Source organism: Peromyscus maniculatus, chromosome 4 (genome assembly GCF_049852395.1).
Source record: "Peromyscus maniculatus bairdii isolate BWxNUB_F1_BW_parent chromosome 4, HU_Pman_BW_mat_3.1, whole genome shotgun sequence".
Taxonomy (NCBI): domain Eukaryota; kingdom Metazoa; phylum Chordata; class Mammalia; order Rodentia; family Cricetidae; genus Peromyscus; species Peromyscus maniculatus.
Window position 1 is genome coordinate 68081391 of NC_134855.1, and position 21346 is coordinate 68102736.

At 55.8% G+C, this 21346-nt stretch overlaps 1 protein-coding gene across 1 annotated transcript; it reads left to right on the forward strand.

Annotated features, from left to right (window-relative positions):
* The first annotated feature begins 1854 nt into the window (after positions 1–1854).
* Positions 1855–20668, forward strand: Mybpc3 (myosin binding protein C3). The gene is made up of 33 exons (XM_076569966.1): positions 1855–1996; positions 2944–3210; positions 3794–4090; positions 4177–4325; positions 4598–4715; positions 5141–5189; positions 5346–5375; positions 5532–5585; positions 6168–6182; positions 6378–6541; positions 7437–7569; positions 7806–7808; positions 7918–8042; positions 8123–8228; positions 8311–8477; positions 8784–8949; positions 9516–9622; positions 9757–9786; positions 12527–12666; positions 12899–12979; positions 14714–14873; positions 15377–15481; positions 15565–15753; positions 16644–16778; positions 16901–17068; positions 18280–18368; positions 18506–18701; positions 18882–19021; positions 19190–19349; positions 19438–19574; positions 19861–20047; positions 20247–20284; positions 20384–20668. The coding sequence occupies exons 1-32, from the start codon at positions 1972–1974 to the stop codon at positions 20255–20257; spliced, it is 3903 nt and encodes a 1300-aa protein (XP_076426081.1). The 5' UTR covers positions 1855–1971; the 3' UTR covers positions 20258–20284; positions 20384–20668.
* The last annotated feature ends 678 nt before the right edge of the window (positions 20669–21346 follow it).

Here is a 21346-nt window from a genome sequence, read left to right on the forward strand (position 1 = left end):
AGATAGATAGATAGATAGATAGATAGATAGATAGATAGATAGATAGATAGATGTATTTATTTATTATGTACACAGTGTTCTGCCTGCATGTATGTCTGCAGGTCAGAAGAGGGCACCAGATCTCATTACAGATGATTGTGAGCCACCATATGGTTTTGCTGGGAATTGAACTCAGGACCTCTGGAAGAGCAATCAGTGCTCTTAACTTCTGAGCCATCTCTCCAGCCCAGCCCCCCCCCTTCTTTTTAAATATTTTTATTGTTTTAATTCATTCATTATTTTTTTTTTGTGTGTGTGTGTATGTGAGTGTGGCACACTCAGCACACCGTGCGTGTGGAGGTCAGAAGACAACTTGTAGGAAGGAGTCAGTTCTCCTCCTCCCAGTGGATCCCAGGAATTGAACTCAGGTCCTCTGGCTTGGCAACAAATGCCTTTAAAACTTGAGCCATCTTATTGGAGGCCCTCAAGCATCAGGTTTTTTATTTTGTTTTTTGTTTTTTTTTTCTTCGAGACAGGGTTTCTCTGTGAAGCTTTGCGCCTTTCCTGGAACTCACTTTGTAGCCCAGGCTGGCCTCGAACTCACAGAGATCCACCCGACTCTGCCTCCCAAATGCTGGCATTAAAGGCGTGCGCCACTACCACCTGGCCATTTTTTAGATTTTTAAAAAATGTACATGACTGTATTACCTGCCTGTATGTGTGTGTACCATGTGGGTTCCTGGTGCCTGCCGAGTTTGGAAGAGGGTGTCAGGTCCCCCTGGATCTGGAGTTACAGACAGTTGTGAGTTGGCCACTGTGTGGGTGCTGGGAATGGATGGAATCTGGGTTCTCTGCAGGAGCAACAAGTGCTTTTAAACCCCAGAGCCATCCCTCCAGCCCCACACCAGTTCTCTGGAAGACTCAGATAGCCATAGTAGTGTATGCCTAGAATAGCAGCACTTAGGAGGTTGAGGCAGGAGGATTGTCACGAGACCAACCTAGATTACTAGTAATAGCTTCACCACAGACACACAGACACACAGACAGACAGACAGACAGACACACACACACACACACACACACACACGACAAGAGTAGGTGATGTGGCTTTACAGTAACTAAAACTGGATGGCAATCATGGCTGGTAAATTTCTATTATATGTAAAAACGCTTATATATGGAGTCCCTCCCTTCCAATGATAAACAATCTGTTCTCGTAGTGTTGCTTGATGGGGATCCCCATAACTTACTTTTCTTCTGTAACATCCGATGAACCTGATGTGATTGAGGGTCTAGTCACAGGGCAAGAACAGCGGGAGTGGGGTGGGAGATTGGGGATTCAGAATATTCCAGCATTAATCTTTGGGTAGTCCTGGTGACTTTGGAGTACTTTTAGAGAGTCTTTCCCACGCCCTCACCTGCAGGTTCACCTAGCATTTCCCTTATGGTGACAGAAACTCCTAGCATTGTCTCCTCCCTGCCTGACCCTAGACTAAACCCACCCAGGATTCCACAGTCCAAGGTCAGCCCTGGTCCTTGCGGTACAGCAATGTATGTCAAGTCTCTGCTAATCAAAAGAACCATAGTGCCTAGCCCTGGACAACCTCACCCCAGCACATGTGCCCTTCATCCTCCAGCTGTGGATGTCACAGGCCAAGAGCACCTCTACAGTGTAGTTTTCTGCTGGATGGACACACAGACAAGGGTGAGGCTACTCCTGAGGTCCACAGAGGGTTGGAAGGGCAGAAGTCATCTAATCGTGTTGGGGGAGGGGGAGGGAAAGGAGAAGCCAGGGGACCAAGTGGACCTATCTTCTCCATGGAGGTACCTCAGCTGGATGGAATTTGTCTATATTTAGCAGGTGGCTGGCAGAGGCAGATAAGCAGGGATGGGGAGGGGGACGGTTCTCATAAATAGTAAGAACACGGAACACCGTTCAGTTCCTCCTCGGGTGGCCGTACCTGCTTGCTGCTTGGTGTGACCGGTCTCGAGATGCCTGAGCCAGGGAAAAAAACAGGTAGCTCCATTCGTGGGTTTGGGTCTGACTCTGGGGCAGGGCTAGGCCCTGAGGAGGACGAGGCCTCTAGGTCCCAGGAAGGGACGGAACAGTCTTCTCTGGTCTCTGTCTGCTCCTCGGCTTCTTTCCCCATTTCTCCTGTGCCAGGGCCACTGAGAGGTGACTTCACTAAGTTAGGAACCACCCAGGTTAATGCCCCATTCTATCTTGACCCATTTCTTCTTCCCCCAGGGTCCTCCCTTCAGGAAGGCCAAGTTTAGGCCACCGTGGAGCCAACTCACTGAGCCACTGAGCCCCTTCTGGTCTCAGTTTCTGAATGTACAGTGTTGGGGGTAGTGGTCCTTTCCAACTTTGAATGTCTGCCACATAAGCTCGAACCCCTAGGGAACTCATACCATGCCTGACTCCAGATGTGGGGGGACATTTCCTTTTCTCTGGAAAAGAACTGGCCAAGAACAGAGACTGTAGCCCAGGACCTGGCCAGGCCTGTGCCCTTGCAGAGGTCACTGGGGGCAGGGATCCAACACCCAGCCTCCTGCTGCTCCCAGGCTAGTGTTATCTCTGTTGCTCGTTCTTAGTCCGAAGCTCTTAGAGGACAAATTTAGCTATATTCCAAGTAGGCAGAGTTCAGGGGTGGAGGGTGGGAGGGTGTGCCAAGGGCCCCATGGTGGGGAGAGGGGGCTGGGCTGTCACGGGGGTTCCTAGACAGGAGGGAGAGAATCCAAGGTAGGAATGACCTGTGTGGTGGTTAGGACAGCAGTCTGGCTCTTCCATCTGCGATCTTAACCGCTCCTCCCCTGAGACATGAATACGGCGGCACCTCCTCCGTGGAACTGCTGGAGCATTAATGTGTGCTCGGAGTGTGCTCACCACAGTCTTTTTGAATTGGGTGGCAGGGATGGGGTAGCGGGGAGCCCGGCCCCTGAAGTCTCCATCTGGCCCTTCAGTGTCAGCCTTCATCAAGAAGCCGCGGTCGGTGGAGGTGACCGCGGGCAGCGCTGCCGTGTTCGAGGCTGAGACGGAACGGGCCGGCGTGAAGGTGCGGTGGCAGCGCGACGGCAGTGACATCGGAGCCGGGGACAAGTACGGTTTGGCGGCGGAGGGCAAGCGGCACACGCTGACCGTGCGAGATGCGGGCCCTGCAGACCAGGGTTCCTATGCGGTCATCGCAGGCTCCTCGAAGGTCAAGTTTGACCTCAAGGTCACAGAGGCAGGTAAGAGCGTGCTGACCTCTTCCCCAAGGCTTGCACTTCCGCTGTAGCCCTGAGGAGGGAATGGATCCTGGATGCTCGCCTTTGCCCTGGGGATGCTGTAAGCCAAAAAAAACGGCCGTTCTCCTCTTCCGCGCCAAGATCTCTCTGCGCATTAGCCGTGACTGCAGCTCTGTCCGAATTGTGGAGGTGGGGAAATGTAAAGGCCACCTAGGAAGTCCTCTCCTGTAGCAGACCCACAGTGATGGTCACACTCGGATGAGGACTTGGCTAGCTGTGTGTGTTGGCAGGGAATCCTAAGAGCCTGCGGTGGGGGTTAGGGGGTGCTGGGTCAAAGCCAGAGCCTGGAAGAGGACAGTAGATGGACCTCTGAGCTGTTCAGAGCAGAAACCTGGACGTGGAACAGGTGGGCTGTAAGGGTGAGAGGAGGAAATGCAGGCCAGCGCCTCTCGTTCATGTGGCTGAAAGTGACTGGACACTGTACACAAGTGAGATGCATCCTAGGCGCTGTGGGACACAGGTTTGATGTCTAAGAGAGGGTGTATGTGGAGTCTCTGGTTAGAAATTGTGTCATGTCCCCCCCCAGCCCCTCCAGAGAAGGCAGAACCTGAAGTTGCTCCGGCCCCTGAGGAGGCCCCTGGAGCTCCTAGAGAAGTCCCAGCTCCAGCCACTGAGTTGGAAGGAAACGTTCCAAGTCCTGAAGGTGAAGGGGGCTGGGCAATGCGGGACAGGAGGAGGGTGTCCCAGGACAGGTCTCAAAGGCCTTCTTTCTCAGGGTCAGTCTCAGGAACCCCTGAAGGCTCAGCCCCAGAAAGCCAGGGAGCCCCCGATGACCCGATTGGCCTTTTTCTGATGCGGCCCCAGGATGGGGAGGTGACTGTGGGTGAGTGGAGGCTTCTACCCTCAGGGGTGTTATGGGAATGGAGCTCCAGAGCACCCCAAGTTCAGCCTGTCTCCTCTCGCCTACAGGGGGCAGCATTGTCTTCTCAGCCCGTGTGGCTGGAGCCAGCCTCCTGAAACCGCCTCTGGTCAAGTGGTTCAAGGGCAAGTGGGTGGACCTGAGCAGCAAGGTGGGCCAGCACCTGCAGCTTCATGACAGCTACGACCGAGCCAGCAAGGTGGGACACCTGGTCGGGCACGGAGAGCCCTGGAGTACAGGGCCTAGGGAGGCAGGGAGGCCGGGTAGAGCTGGAATGTTCAGCTGAAACAGCTGAACGCCGTACAAGACAGCTAAGTCAGCCATCGTGGAATTTTATCACGGTCTTGAGAAGTGGATCCTTTCTATAAATCATACGAAAGCTCCAAATGTGTTAACCCTGAGAGGCGAGGTCGGCAGGCTCCGCCCCTCCCGTTCTCCTCCGGCCTGACTTACTCCATCCCCTGCCCACAGGTCTACCTGTTTGAGCTGCACATCACGGACGCTCAGGCCACGTCTGCTGGGGGCTACCGCTGTGAGGTGTCTACCAAGGACAAATTCGACAGCTGCAACTTCAACCTCACTGTCCATGGTGAGAGAGGCCCTGTGTCTGCTCTGATTTTGTGGTCTTCGTGGGTCCTGGTCCCTTGGATTTGTCTCTATCTCCCAACACTAGCCTGGGTGACTACCCTGAGTAGCTGTGGCTTAGGTAGCAGAGTTGACCACACCAGTGCTGACTCTCTCCCCCAGGTGTGAAAGACATTCATGCTTTCAGGGTGGTGGGAGGCTTAGACGCAGATCGAGGGCGGGCCTCTGCTTCAGTTGTCTGTGTCCCTGCCTGACACGGTTTGAATGTGAGCAGGGAGGTGAGTGGAAGGGAAGGGCCGCCCACTGTGGAGGTTGGGATGATAAACGGACCCACCTCTCTGGACATGGACCCCTGGGACACGCTGAGAAGGTGGAGTCCTGCGGCCTCCTCTGAGCAACCCGGTCACTCCAAATTCTTTTTGTACACAGAGGCCATGGGCTCTGCGGACTTGGACCTGAGATCAGCTTTCCGCCGCACGTGAGTGCCGCTCTTTCCTCAGGACTTGGGGGAGGCCAGCGTGAGAGGCCGAGGCCCCTTGAAGTTTTCTATAGGGGCCTGTGGGGGTCAGAGCTGAAGTCTGCGAGGGGCGGGACACACCTGCCCTGACATTGACGACACTGTCTGACCCCACAGGAGCCTGGCTGGAGCAGGCCGGAGAACCAGGTACCCTTTCCTGTCCTCTTCGGCCCCATCCACAGACCCCGGCTGTATCTGAGATGGGTGGGAGCCCCATCTGGCTGTGCCCCTTCCTCCTACCCCACCCCACCCCCGAAGCCCCTTCTAGCTCTCCAGAAGCCTCATGGGGTCCCCTTTCCACAGTGACAGCCATGAAGACGCTGGGACTTTGGACTTCAGTTCCTTGCTGAAGAAGAGGTGAGTCGGTGGGTCCCATCCTCCAGGGCAGGGAGGAAGACCTGGCACTGAGGTTTCCCAGCTGTACGGCCCCACGCAAGAGGAAGCGCGTGTACCCCTCAAAGCCCCACACAGAGTCTACAGTAGATCATTTATGTAGACTCCGAGGACCCAAGAAGTTGGAAGAGGATCCCCAAAGCTGTAGCAATGGGGACCTGGTCCACCCCCTGACTTTATTATTTTTTTTTTTTCTGTCTTCCCTTTCCTCTCTCCCCATCCACCCTCCATGGCTGCCGCTGCTGCTGCTCCTGCCCAGAGAGTAAGGGATGGGTTTGGGAGCCTCTGGGGCAAGGTGCTGGCTTTGGGGGTGTGCACCCTTTCTTTTGGGGTTTGGTGAAACACACACCTCAGGGTGACACTCCTAAGGCTTGGGGTGGCCCCCATACTCTGTTGGATATTAAGAAGATTGGGGGGCCTGCCCTGAAAAGTAGGAGCACAGTGTTGGGAAGAGGGAGGAAGTGAAGGCCCTGGGGAGGACCCCAGGCATGGCAGGGAGGTGCCCAGACTTCTAACGTCTCCCTGTCCTTTCTTCCTCGTCTGGAGCAGCAGTTTCCGGAGGTGAGCGCCTGGGCAACCTCAGAGCCCACCCTAGTTCAACCCCAAGACTCCTCAGCCTGTGGACTGGGAGGAGGGGGATGGAAAGGAACGGAAGGGAGGGGGCGGAGGCAGGCAGGTACCTGTACCCAGGAACCCCCACCCCAGGAAGGGACAGGAAGGACTGCCTTGAGCTTCCCAGTGGGCTGTGGGGTGCAGGGACTCAAAGCTGGAGGCACCTGCTGAGGAGGACGTGTGGGAGATCCTGAGACAGGCGCCACCATCAGAATATGAGCGCATCGCCTTCCAGCACGGAGTCACAGATCTGCGCGGCATGCTGAAGAGACTCAAGGGCATGAAGCACGACGAAAAGAAGAGCACAGGTTAGCCCTTCTTCCCACACATGGGAAATGAGGTCGTGCCCGCTGGCCCCCAGCAAAGGACAGGATCAGAGAGCACCACACAGGAGTTTGCAGACTGGGCAGAGGGAGCCCTTGGGGGCAAGACAGAGTACTGGTAACAAAAAGATCGGATTAACAGTAAGCGAGGTAGAGCACGTTTTACGTAATTGCCTAATTGAATTCTCCCAACAGCACCGCCGTGCAGGGGGAGTTTTCAGTTCACTTTGACAAGTGAGGAAACACTAAGGGACGAGCTCAAAGCTCCAGAGCCCTGGGCGCCCGTGTCCCCGGCAGGCAGCTGTCCCCGGGCCTAGCCCAGTATTTAAGGCTTGCCCAGTCCTTCTGCCGTGGCTCTGGTTTTACCAACACGGCTGCAAGGGGAGGCGTTTGTGAGGTGGCCCGGGGCTCTAGACTCGTCCTTACGGCAGACCGGCGGAGCTGGTGGCCTTAGGTCACTCTCTCCTCCCTGCAACGAGAGACCCCTGACAATGGCCTTGAGGGCTGGGCCCTGGCAGCCCTGAAGGAGGGAAGCTGGGAGGGACGCTAAAATGCGACTTGGCGTTAACGAGAGGGAGAGGAAGGGCGTGCGTCACCTTCCTAGTTCTCGTGACAAGCTTCCATCTTGCTGGACGCCCCTCGCCCTGCCCGAGAGCTGAGCAGCTAGAAAGACCCTCGAGGAAGACAGGGTGGAGACAGACAAAGGGATGGACAGACACAGAACAGAGATGAGAAGATGGGGTCACCGTGGAAACGCAGAGGGTGTGGCAGGGATCCACAGCAGGGGGAGGAAGATGCAGGCAGCTGCTATGGGTGCTGTGGCTGGTCCCTGGGGGAACGAGTGGGCGCCGGAGCGGCTGGGCTGAGGTGTGGTGTTCAGCCTTTCAGAAGAAGCTGGAGCCGGCCTACCAGGTAAACAAGGGCCACAAGATCCGGCTTACTGTGGAACTGGCGGACCCGGATGCTGAGGTCAAGTGGCTGAAGAATGGACAGGAGATCCAGATGAGTGGCAGGTGTGGAGGGGGTGGGGCGGGGTCCGGGGCACTGGGGTTAGGGGGGAGCTGCACCGGCCCGTCTCTTTCTGTGAGATCTCCCTGGCTCTGGCTCCTGGTCCCCATTCCTATCTCCCGCCATTCCCTCCCACCCTCGGGGTCTAGCCCCGGGCCGTTTGACCTAGCCCATCTCTCTTTCTCTCTCCATATCACTTCCTTCTACGTGGAACCCTGCAATGGCTCCTTCTGTTCCATAGCAAGTAAGTCTCCTCCTTGCCGTCTTGAAGCAGGCGTGGGGTTTGTGAAGGGCACCAAGCTTAGGAAGGGGTGTCCATGGCCCTCCTGATAACGCCTCTGTGCCCTGCCCAGGTACATCTTCGAGTCCGTCGGTTCCAAGCGCACCCTGACCATCAGTCAGTGCTCACTGGCTGATGATGCAGCCTACCAATGCGTGGTGGGGGGTGAGAAATGCAGCACAGAGCTCTTTGTCAAAGGTGGGCCCGGGGACCAGGGGGACCCCGAGAGGAAGAGAGGCCAGAGGGAACCAGTCCTCATGTTGTTCCTCCTCGGACAGAGCCCCCGGTGCTGATCACACGGTCCCTGGAAGACCAGCTGGTGATGGTGGGACAGCGTGTGGAGTTCGAGTGTGAGGTATCGGAAGAAGGGGCCCAGGTCAAATGGTGAGTGCAGGAGTGTGGGGGTGTGAGGCAGGGCTGGAGGGCGGGGACGTGCCCAGAGGAGACATTGTCCCGCGTCTGCCAGGCTGAAGGATGGGGTGGAGCTGACTCGTGAGGAGACCTTCAAATACCGGTTCAAGAAGGATGGGCGGAAACACCACCTGATCATCAACGAGGCCACCCTGGAGGATGCTGGACACTACGCAGTACGCACAAGCGGGGGCCAGGCACTGGCTGAGCTCATTGTGCAAGGTGAGGGCCCCCAGCCCAAGCCTGGCTGGCCACGTGGAGGGAACAGGCTTTGGGCTAGTCTTTGATACCTTGGCCCCCATCTTCCTCTCTGTAAAATGGGTATGCTGAAGCGAGCACTGTGGAGTGTTGGAGGGTCAGGTGGGCCTGGTCAGTGTCACCCCAAGTTTAGGCACACATATATGTCACGCAAATGCACGTCCCTGGTCAGACGCCTGCACATCACTGCCTGCGAGTCCACATGCCCCCACAAAGGTCCACACTGCATCCACATTCCTCCTTAGCTCATAGGCGCTATCTGTCCCCCAGAGAAGAAGCTGGAGGTGTACCAAAGCATCGCAGACCTGTCAGTGGGCGCCAAGGACCAGGCTGTGTTTAAGTGTGAAGTTTCGGATGAGAACGTGCGCGGCGTGTGGCTGAAGAATGGGAAGGAGCTGGTACCTGACAGTCGCATAAAGGTGTCCCATATAGGGCGGTGAGTGACGGAGACGGGTGTCCCATATAGGGCGGTGAGTGACGGAGACGGGCTGAGGAGAGACGCAGACGGTTCATGATGGGGAGAGAGAGACAAAATTGAGGGGACAGACATGAGAGGAAATCACAGAGGGAGAGTCCCCTAAGACAGAGGGCAGAGGTACCGGGAAAGAGTGTGGGGCACACACAGGGTCAGGTGCCCTGCCAATGCCCCAACTGTGGCCAGACCAGGCAGGAGGCTACTAAGGAGGCGGCGCTGGCTCCTCCCAGAGCCTCTGGGGGTCTTGCTGGGCTCCAGCTCAGAGATTATCCAGATCAGCATTTGCCTGTCTCCAAGGCCCCCGCCATGGGGATGCCCCTGTGCAGACATCATTTCTGCCCCGTTGACCTCAGGGAACAGAGGAGGGGGCTGGAGACCACGAAACTAGAGAGAGAAACCACGTTTTAAAATATCAGGACACCAAGGAGCTAGGGTAAGGCAGGTCCCCTGTAGTTGGGTGTGTGTGGAGAGAGAGGTCAGGACTGTGTGAGCCAGTAGGGGTCCCTCGAGTTTCCACTGCCCTTCAGGGTCCACAAACTGACCATTGACGATGTCACACCTGCGGACGAGGCCGACTACAGCTTTGTGCCTGAAGGATTTGCCTGCAATCTGTCTGCCAAGCTCCACTTCATGGGTGAGCTAGCATTGTGTGTGTGTGTGTGTGTGTGTGTGTGTGTGTGTGTGTGTGTGTGTGTGTGCGCGCTCACACATGCCCTGTGGCTGGGCCCTCCCTTTCCCTGAGTGTTTCTTGCTCTTCTTTTCTTTCAGAGGTCAAGATTGACTTTGTGCCCAGGCAGGGTGAGTCTTGGGACCCTTTGTGCCTCCTCGGCTTTGTCTCAGTCCCCACACCCCATCCCAACCCAAACCCCTTCCACTCCAGAGACAGGGAGGGCAAAGGCCTTGGAATAGGACCTAAGACCTATGCCTTAGGTTTCTGTTGCTGTGACAAAACATGGTGACCCAAAAGCAACTTGGGGGAGGACAGGGTTTATTTGGCTTACACTTCCACATTGTAGTCCATCACTGAAGGAAGTCAGGACAGGAACCTAGAGACAGGAGCGGATGCAGAGGTCATGGAGGGGTGCTGCTTACTGGCTGTTCCCCGTGGCTTGCTCAGCCTGCTTTCTTATGGAACCCAAGAACCCAGGCATGGCACCACCCACAATGGGCTGGACCCTCCCCCATCAGTCACTAAGAAAACGCCCTACAGGCTGGCCCTCATCCCCATCTTAGGGAGGCATTTTTTTTTTTTTTTTTTTTTTTTGGTTTTTCGAGACAGGGTTTCTCTGCGTAGCTTTGCGCCTTTCCTGAAGCTCACTTGGTAGCCCAGGCTGGCCTCGAACTCACAGAGATCTGCCTGGCTCTGCCTCCCGAGTGCTGGGATTAAAGGCATGCGCCACCACCGCCCGGCTAGGGAGGCATTTTCTCAATGGAGACTTCCTCTTCTCAGATGACTCTAGCTTGTGTCAAGTGACATGTCCAGCCAGCACAACCCAGATCCACCACACATGACCATAGGATGATCATAACCTCTCTGGCTTCGAATTCTTTGTGCATGTTTATGTGCATGCTGGTGATTTTATGTGCATGCACACACGTAGGGGGGCGTGTGGAGTCCAGAGTCCACCTTGGGTGTTATTCCTCAGGTGCCATTCATTCTGTGGGGCTCTTACTGGGACCTGGGGCCCTCAGGTTAAGTGAGGTTGGCTGGCCATTGAGCCCCAGGAATCCACCTGTTTCCACCTCTTCAGTGCTGGGATTATATGTGCACACACATCTGGCTTTTCTCTTCGGGTTCTGGACATTAAAGCGTCTGACTTTGCCAGCTGAGCTGCCTCTTTATGCCCTGATTTACTCAGGTGACAGTGCATCCTTCACAGGGATGGTGTCACCAGCACGAGGTGTTAGTGCACCTCTCCTTTCTTTTGACATACCTTTTTCAAGATTTATTTATTGTATATATAGTGTTCTGCCTGTATGTCTGCCTACAGGCCAGAAGAGGGCGCCAGATCCCATCACAGGTGCTTGTGAGCCACCATGTGGGTGCTGGGAACTGAACTCAGGTGCTCTGGAAGAGCAGCCAGTGCTCTTAACTGCTGAGCCATCTCTAGCCTGCCCCCCTTACCCCCTCCCAAGACAGGGTTTCTCTGTGTAGCCCTGGCTGTCCTGGAACTCACTCTGTAGCCCAGGCTGGCCTTGAACTCAGAAATCTGCCTGTCTCTGCCTCCTGAGTGCTGGGATTAAATGCATGTGCCATCAGCGCCTGGCACTTTTTTTTCTTTGACACTAAGATTTAATTGGGCATTTCAGAATCCTAGCTTTAGGAGACTAACTCAGGCTAGGGCTTTCCCCTGCTCAGTGCTGTCCAAAGTGGGGTCACTCAACATGTTAGTCCATGTGACCAAGTGCTCAGGGTGGAGTATGTTTGAAAGTACTGAATGCCAACCACCTGTTGGCTCAGAAGGTGAGCTAGTGTGTGGAAGGCCCCAAAAACCCTGTGGTAAAGACTCCCTTGGACCTGTTTAACAAACATTCTCCCGACTTGTGTGCCCCCCCTTTTTTCCTGGTGGGATATCTGGTATCCCCCCAGACACAGTGGGTGAGATGTGATACTTGGTGACCAGAATGTTATAAACTTCCCTAAGAACTTCCAGGGCATGGTGGAAAGTTCTAGATCTTGTTTGGGTTGGCAGTTACCCGGGCATATACATTTGTTCAGTATCTCATGACTGGGCCAGTGAGAAAGCTTGGAGAGGAAAAGGCTTTGCCACACCAGCCTGGGACTTGAGTTCGGTCTCCAGAACTCACATAAAGGTAGATGGAGAGCAGTGAATGATTCCACACAATCATCCTCTGACCACATGCACACCATGGCCTGTCCCTGCTCTGCGCCATGCATGTGTACAAACAATAATAAGGCCGTCAGGCTAACGGCCCATCTTATCATCACAGTGGTGGGTACCACACTGAGGTGCGGTTTGCTCCCTGTGCCTTCCCATGGACCCTGAGCAATTCATGGGCGGCTGAGGCAGAAAGACCTAGTTTGAGGCTAGCCTGGGCTAAACTATCAAGACCCTGTCTTTTTTTTCTTTCTTTCTTCCTTTCTTCCTTCCTTTCTTTCTTTCTTTCTTTCTTTCTTTCTTTCTTTCTTTCTTTCTTTCTTTCTTTCTTTCTTTCTTTTTTTTGAGACAGGGTCCCTCTATATAGTTATGGCTGTCCTGGACCTCACTCTGTAGACCAGGCTGGCTTTAAACTCACAGAGATCCACCTGCCTCTGCCTCCTGAGTGCTGGGATTAAAGGCGTGTGCCACCACGTCCAGCTGAGACCCTGTCTTAAAACAAAACAAAAACCCTACAGGACTAACTAGGCTAAAATTTGTGCTTTTCATTTATGTAAATCATACCTAGATGAAAATGATAAGAACCAACAGTCGGGGACATGAGCTCCTAGCGGCCACCAAGTGACCTGTGCACCTCCTCCGCCCCATTTGAGGGCCTGGCCCCCGCCCTTTTCCCTGAACTGTTCTTCCCCTTGCAGAACCTCCCAAGATCCACTTGGACTGTCCCGGCAGCACACCAGACACCATTGTGGTTGTTGCCGGGAACAAGTTACGCCTGGATGTCCCTATTTCTGGGGACCCTGCTCCCACTGTGGTCTGGCAGAAGGTTGTCACACAGGTACTGGGGTTCCTGCCTCAGTTTCCCTATCTCTATGATGGATATGTGGGACCGGATGAGTGCTAGGCTCTGTTCCATTCCCCACCCCATCCCGAAGGTATAAGCTTTACTCCCTGAGAGCACAGAGGCCCCCCACTGGCCAGCAGGCAGAGCATGGTGGGAGGCATGGGGGGCGGGGAAGGAAAGCTGATGCCGCACCTCTACCCCTAATTGCACTCTGTCCTATTTTCAGGGGAAGAAGGCCCCAGCTGGGCCACCCCCTGATGCCCCAGAAGATGCGGGCACAGATGAAGAGTGGGTGTTTGATAAGAAGGTAAGATTGAAGCCAGGTTGTGGCTCGTAGTCCTCACTCTTCTCAACATATGCAGTATCCACCCTGAGGAACTGACAGACCCCTCACCAAGGTGTTGGTGTCCTTGACTTTGCTGGGAAGTCATTGTAACTAGAATGGTTCCTGGATCCCTGCCTCATTCTCCCCTTCTTTTTATTAATAATTTTTCTTTGTTCTTGGGAATTTCATACATATACACAATGAAAGATGGGCATATCTATCATTTTAGCCATCCAACTCCCAGTATCCCTCTCCCAACTCCTCCTCCCTTTCTTCTTCTAGCCTGGGTCTCATTATGCAGCCCTGGCTGACCTGGACCTCCCCATACAGACCAGGCTGGCCTCCAAACTCAGACATCCACTTGCCTCTGCCTCAGGAGTGCTCAGTTTCTTGTTTCTCTAACCCACTAAGTTCAGCTGGTGCTGCCAATAAATGCATAGGTGTGGGACTGTCCACTGGAGTGTGGGCCACCCACCAGTGGACACCCCCCCCCACGCGTGCCCCCCCCCCCCCGCCCCTGCGAGCGTGTGCCCAGCAGCTACCACCAGCCTGTGTAACAGTGCCTGAGTGCAGGGTGCGGCCGGGAGAGCACCGCCTTGCCTACGACAGACTCGCAGCTGGCTTTATCTAGTTCAGGCAATCACAGCTGCTGAGAGCTCATGATTGTTGTGGCTGCGGCGTGGCCGGAAGACAGCATTTCATGGCACTCCTCTCCATCGTCTGCCTCTTAAGGTGTTCCCCGAGCCTTTGGGGAGAGGGAGGGTAGCGTGGTGGACAGAGATATCTGACTCAAGGCCGAACATTCGATCTCTTATTCTCAGCACTGATTTTTTTTTTTTTCCATCTCTGTCTCGATTGCTTGCTATCCACTGCAAAAAGAAGCTTCTCGACTAAGGTGGAGACCGGCCGGGTCTGTGGGTAGAAAGATAAGACAATTTGACAACATGACCATTTAATAAAATAAGAATAGCAGGCTCAGTTCTAGGGCCTGTGACCTCCTTCGCCATGGGCTTTCGACCAGCATTACAGTGCCAGGCGTGGCATTCCCGTCTGTGGAGCAGGCCTCATGCCCTGACAGAGAGCAGCGCTTCCCCTAACAGTGATGCCAGTGCACCGGTGGACGCTTGCCTGGCAGGTTGATCTCTTGGCATGCAGGGTCCAGTGCCGGGTAAGACCATTGGTAGCCTTTCTCCCCCAACATCCGGCACAGCACTTCTGGCTCTCTGAAAGCTGGCCGGCAGGGAAGACGTTGGTTTGAGATTGTGTGCCTCCAGAGCTGACCTTGGCTATGTGCTTCCTCCCGACCAGGGAGAGAGCGCGGCTTCCCCGGCACTCAGCGGCGAGTGCAGCTGCCTGGCATGGTCCAGCCCTGCCTGTGCTGCGGCTGGTGAAGGTCTGAATACCCGTGGTCTTTCTGGAGCCTCACCATAGCTTCGTGGGGGCACATTCTTCCCATTTGACAGATAGGAAAATTGAGGCACACAGAGTCTAGGTTCCTGATAAAACTAGACTAGAGTCTGAGCCCTTGCCTGTGTCCTGCCTATGGTGTTGCATTGGAATTTTTGAACTCGTCACTTACAGGGGTACGGTTTCCTCCCAGGCTCTGCCCCCACCACTTCCACAGACCCTGCCCTGAACTTCCCTCTCGTCGAAGGGCTGATGGCTGCCGTACAGGCTCAGGTGTGACTTGGGTCCCCGACTCTCTCTCCCTGTCAGCTGTTGTGTGAGACCGAGGGCCGGGTCCGTGTGGAGACCACCAAAGACCGCAGCGTCTTCACAGTTGAAGGGGCAGAGAAAGAAGACGAGGGAGTCTACACTGTCACGGTGAAGAACCCTGTGGGAGAGGACCAAGTCAACCTCACAGTCAAGGTCATCGGTGAGGCAGCCAGAGGTCCAGGCCGGAGAGCACAGGACAACAGGGGGGGCGGGGAACGGGGGCCGGGCGGAGTGACCATCCATTCACTCATTTAGTTACCCAGCAAGCTCTGAATTAGGCAGTGGTAATGACTGGGTAATGACTGGGACTTTTTTATGCCTGAGAGGAGCCTTGCTTGAAGGGGAGACGGGTGTGTACAATGTCACTGTCTGTGACACTGATCGTTCTCTATGAGAAACGGGCATGGGGCAATCACCGTGTTCTGGGGGGCTGGGTGGGGTCAGGTGGATGTAGCCGACTGGAGCTGGTACGTGAGGTGAGTGGGGAGCCGTAAGCGGTAAGATGGTGGATGGCGACATAGTCGACTCTAGATTGCTTTGGCTCTGGCAGCGGTGGGAGCCGATGACTGGTACTGGCTGGGGTGGCGAAGAGAAGGGGTGAGCCATGTTGTCCGCCCCTGAGCTGGACATACATAGCTGACGTGGTCCCTCTTCCCCATCAAGATGTGCCAGACGCTCCCGCGGCCCCCAAGATCAGCAACGTGGGCGAGGACTCCTGCACCGTGCAGTGGGAACCGCCGGCCTACGACGGTGGGCAGCCGGTCCTGGGTGAGTGTCAGGGCCCAGGGACGGCGAGGGCAGCTGGCGTCCGAGTGCCTGGGCACAGACCGAGCTCTCCTCGCCTCTCTCAGGCTACATCTTGGAGCGCAAGAAGAAGAAGAGTTACAGGTGGATGCGGCTCAACTTCGACCTGCTGCGGGAGCTGAGCCACGAGGCAAGGCGCATGATCGAGGGCGTGGCCTACGAGATGAGAGTCTACGCAGTCAATGCTGTGGGGATGTCCAGGCCCAGCCCTGCCTCTCAACCCTTCATGCCTATTGGTGAACATGCTCGACCCCCAGAACAACCTGGGCCAAGGGGGCAGACGGTAGCAACCTTAGCTGACAGGCAACCTCAGCACCAGGCCTTTGCATGCCTGGGCTCTAGTACTCTCTGGGATAACCTACCTTGAGGAAACTCAGGCTGGAGAAGTTAAATGACCTCAGGGTCACCTCACTGATGGAATAGGACACTTTGGTGAATGCTAGTCTCATCCCTCCATGATTTGAGACAGGATTTTACTTATGTAGCCCTGGCTGGCCTGGAACTCTCTATGTACACCAGGCTGGCTTCAAATTCACGGAGATCCACCTGCCTCTGCTTTCTGAGGCTGAGGTTAAAGGCGTGGGCACCACCCCCTAGGAGGCCATGAGAGGGCAGCAGATCCCCTAGAACTGGAGTTACAGGAGCTCGTGAGCCACATGTGGGTGCTGGGCACTGAACCTGAGTCCTCTGCGAGAGAAACAAGTCTCTAAAATGGAGGAGTCGTAGCACCAGCCCCCAGCCTTCCCTTTTATCCAGGAACTTCTTTCTGGTTTGTACGACTCACCTAATCATCCACTGCCAGGAAATCCGCACGTTTCACACTGGTTTTTGGCTTTCTCTTACATGTCTAGCACTTCCCACGCTGACAGACGAGTCCTCTCTGCATCCTTGGGTTCTCTTGGCTCCTTTCCGCTTTTGGTGTCCCTGTTTTATAACTGCTCTTGGTGTGTAAGTCAATCCCGAGACGTCTTTTAATTCAGGCCAAATATTCCTGGGAGCGCCTGGAAGCCAGCAGAAGGGAAGTCTTTCCTAAGAGAGGAGCAAGCAGCCGAGGTCCTGGCCAGGAGTGGCAGCTTCCCTGCATGGCGTAGGCTCACTCAGACCCCCTCTACCCGTCTCTGCCCAGGCCCCCCCGGGGAACCAACCCACCTGACTGTGGAGGACGTATCGGACACCACCGTATCACTCAAGTGGCGGCCCCCCGAGCGCGTGGGTGCGGGTGGCCTGGACGGCTACAGCGTTGAGTACTGCCTAGAGGGCGGTGAGTACCCCATCCCCGGACCGGGCCAGCCCCAACACCCTGCTGGGCCCTGGGCAGCCCTCAGAACGGGGAGTGAGGTGGGGTGTGATTTTGGACTCTCCCTCATCTATGTCCACACCCAGGCTCCGAGTGGACGGCCGCTCTGCAGGGGCTGACAGAGCGCACCTCCCTGCTGGTGAAGGACCTACCCACTGGGGCCCGGCTGCAGTTCCGAGTGAGGGCCCACAACGTGGCCGGGCCTGGAGCCCCTGTCGTCACCAAGGAGCCAGTGACAGTGCAGGAGATACTGCGTGAGTGCCTTCTATAAGACCTGCCACTGACCAATCAGTGGGCAGGGACAGGGACAGGGGCAGAAGGGACCAGGGCCTTCATCTATGCCTTGGGCTCTCTTGGTTTTCCAACAGCCCCTGGTTCTGGACCAGGGAGAGTCTAGGCCATAGCATCATGTTCTGAGTCTCAGCTCCAGCACATAGGTATTGTCCACAGAACTGAACAGTGAGGCTCCTCGGGGTCATTTAGGGTGAGCTGGGATCCACTTCCCATCCTTCTGCTGTTGTTTTGTTATTGTTGTTTGAGACAGGGTCTCTCTGTGTAGTCCTGGCTGTCCTGGAGTTAGTAGACCAGGCTGGCCTGGAACTCACAGAATGCCTCTGCCTCCAGGATTAAAGGCATGCGCCACTCACACCTGGCTCTTCCTTCCTTCCATTCCTTACCTCCACAAAGGCAGAAGGATCCGTTCGCCAGGTTAGAAAGGAGTAACAGATTTGAACAGTACTGGGCAGAGAGTCCAAAAGCCTAGAATCGCAGCCTTGACTTACATTTTATAAGATGTGTGACTCCAGAGAAGTTGCTTCCCACCCCCGCCTTGAAGTGAAGCTGGACTTGGTGGCATCCACTTGTAATCCTGGCACTTGGAGGTGGAGGCAGGAGGATGAAGGGTTTACGGCCAGTCTCGGCTCTATGAGCCCCTCCTCAGAAAACAAAACCAGGGCTGGAGGGACGGATTAACAGTTAAGGGCCCTTGCTGCTCTTGCAGGGGACCAGGATTTGGTTTCCAGCACCCACATGCATGGCTCATAACCATCCATAATTCCAGTTCCAGGAGACCCAATGCCTTTTTCTGACCTCTGCAAGCACTAGGCGCACGGACACACACACACACACGCGTGCACACACACACACACACACATATGCACGCACGCACGCACGCACGCACGCACGCACACACACATGCAGTCATACACATAAATAAATCTAAAAAAATGAAAACCATATGCACACAACAAAGCAGAATGATAGGACTATTCGGAGGCTCAGTGGACAACATCTGGTGCTGAGCACGCTGGACTTGCTGGGGGTTAGGAAGGTCTGGCCCAGGGCAGCTTTCTTCTCAGCTACAGTGCTCTGGGCCTTGCCTCAAGCGAGAGTGGACCTGTGGGATGCTTCGGGCTGGGGCTGCAGAAGGGACTCATTTAGCCACCCGCCCCCTTTCGGCCCACAGAACGACCACGGCTCCAACTGCCCAGACACCTGCGGCAGACCATCCAGAAGAAAGTTGGGGAGCCTGTGAACCTCCTCATCCCTTTCCAGGTAGGTTGACCCCTTCCCTGTGCCAAGGGAGAAACCACAATGGAAGTATCTCCTGGGGGTTGTGAACCCCGAGGCCTCAGTAGTGCCAGCCCTTGTGGAGAGACAAGCTTAGGGTTGGGCTGGTCATCTTCCCCCAGGGCAAACCCCGGCCGCAAGTGACCTGGACTAAAGAGGGGCAGCCCTTGGCAGGTGATGAGGTGAGCATCCGAAACAGCCCCACAGACACCATCTTGTTCATCCGGGCTGCCCGCCGCACCCACTCAGGCACCTACCAGGTGACAGTTCGAATTGAGAACATGGAGGACAAGGCCACGCTGGTCCTACAGATCGTGGGTATGTGGCCCTGGAGCATCTCTTTCAGCACACTTCTCTCCTGACCTTGAGCCTGGGAACCCGGCTCAGAGCCCCCGCAGAAGGCGGCTGAGGGAAGGGCTCCTATTCGCTAGCATCCCCCTGCTTCTGCTCAGGCAGCTTTAGCATGTGCAGTGATCCAATCGGATCTGTCTCCTGCAGACAAGCCAAGTCCTCCCCAGGATATCCGGATCACTGAGACTTGGGGTTTCAATGTGGCTCTGGAGTGGAAGCCACCCCAAGATGATGGCAACACAGAGATCTGGGGTTATACTGTCCAGAAAGCTGACAAGAAGACCATGGTGAGCTTGGAGTCCTGGGCCTCCATATAGCTTCCTTAGCTCCAGGAGCCCTCCCCTTGCTTAACCCATCAGTCTGGTTTCCTCCAGAGTCGGGGTGGAGGCGCAAGGGGTACCCAAGAAAGGCAGAGGCCCCTCCAAGGGCCCCCCATCCTTCTCCACATCCTCCAGGAGTGGTTCACCGTTCTGGAGCACTACCGCCGCACTCACTGTGTGGTATCAGAGCTCATCATTGGCAACGGCTACTACTTCCGGGTCTTCAGCCACAACCTGGTGGGCTCCAGCGACAAAGCCGCGGTCACCAAGGAGCCTGTCTTTATTCCAAGACCAGGTGCTGCCCCCTCACTCCCACTGCGGGGAAGCTGGGGGCGGGAAGGGGGCCGGGCTTGGGGTGACCTCCTAAGACTCGTCACCAACAGGCATCACTTATGAGCCACCCAAGTACAAGGCCCTGGACTTCTCTGAGGCCCCAAGCTTCACCCAGCCCTTGGCAAACCGCTCCGTCATCGCGGGCTATAACGCCGTCCTCTGCTGTGCCGTGAGGGGTAGTCCGAAGGTAAGGAGGACTCAAGGCCCTGGGCCGGGCTGCAGGAGGCCGGTCTCCCAGGCTCCCTTCCGGCACTCCCCTGCCCAGCTTGTCTATCGTCTCTCTCCATCTCTGGGGGTCTTCCAGTCTTCCCCCTGAACAGGACCTAAGCTCTCATCGTTGGTTCTGTGTTCATTCTCAGCCTGGGGCTGAGTCTGTGCTCCAGTGGGAACGTGAATAGCCCCTCTGAATCCCCACCCGCTCCCCCATCTCCTGAGATGCTCTCCTGCTCTGCCTCCTTTTGCTTGACATACAGCCCAAGATTTCCTGGTTCAAGAACGGCCTGGACCTGGGAGAAGATGCTCGCTTCCGTATGTTCAGCAAGCAGGGGGTACTGACCCTGGAGATCAGAAAGCCCTGCCCCTATGATGGGGGTGTCTATGTCTGCAGGGCCACCAACTTGCAGGGCGAGGCACAGTGTGAGTGCCGTCTGGAGGTGCGAGGTGAGGAGCCCGCTGGGCCAGGGCTCGGGAGAAAGCAGGGCAGAGCGGGGGGGGGGGGGGGGGGGGGGGCCTGGGCTTGGTTCTGCTGTCCCAGCTCAAACAGCGCCCCTGGCTGCTAGAGCACTGGCCCTGGCGTGTTCGGTGGAGCCTGCCTTCCGGAAGACTGGAAAGACACAGGGCTTGTCTTCTTCCCTTACAGTTCCTCAATGACCAGGAAGGCTCTCCAGAGACGACTTGGTATGTACTCCAGACCACCTGAGACTCAGGGCCTAGAGTGGCTATCAGGAAACGGGGAACAGGGGCCTCAGTTCACTCACAAGGCAGCCTCTGTCACAGGTACAAATGGATGCCAGCCCATGTGCCACAAGTCCAGGAGGAAGTTGGAGGAGCACCCCTTTCTGCTGCTGCATGAGTGTCTGCGTGTACATCCTAGGCTGGGACCGACTGGTCAGCAGCTGTTCCGGGCGGGGCTGGTAGACGCTGCAGAAACTGACTCCACAGCTCCTAAGGAGTGTTGTTGATTTGGGGGACATAAAGTGTGTGGTCTTCAGAAATGGTGACTGGGGACAGGCCCTTCTGGCTGGCTCACTGTGTGAGGGCAATAAAAGATCAGCGCCGTCACAGAGGGCTCGTGTTTCCGGTCTGACACGGTCACCTCCACAGGAACGCATACAGCGTTTGCGTGACCTCGGCAGGCATGCCATTTTCCAAGTCAGTGTCCTGACTTGTGAGACTAATTAGCACTGGGAAGGGAGTCAGTCTCCCCCAGCCCCACACACCCCACATTCATTCCTCAGGTGAGGAGAGGATGGAAGTCGAGGTCTCGGGAGCCACAGGCTTTCCTCGGTAGGCATAGGTGTGAGCCGCACCCCAGGGACCAGGTGACAGCAGCTGGGGCCGTGCAGGGCAGTGAAGCAGAGTCCTGTGCGCACGAGTGGCATTAAGGCCCCGCTGAGCCCACAGCTCGTGACCACGTGTCTCGCATGGGACACTCCATCTAGCTCAAGCACAAAGAATCAGAACCTTCTCTGTCCTCCTCCACAGAAACCAAGTTTCCTTACAAATCTGGTAGCCAGCAGGTCTCAGACGTGTCGTGGTGGTGTGGTGGGTATTCTCCCCACAGAGTACCAGGGTTTCCCGCGACATAGATAACCCGTGAAGGTTGGACCAGGGCTACTCTGAGTTCTCCTCAACATAAGATACACACTTGGCCTAGAGCAGAGTCTTGGCCCGAGGCCCTATGGGAGGCCCTGGTCACATCACAACACAAACACACCCGCTCACACCTGTACAGGGAAT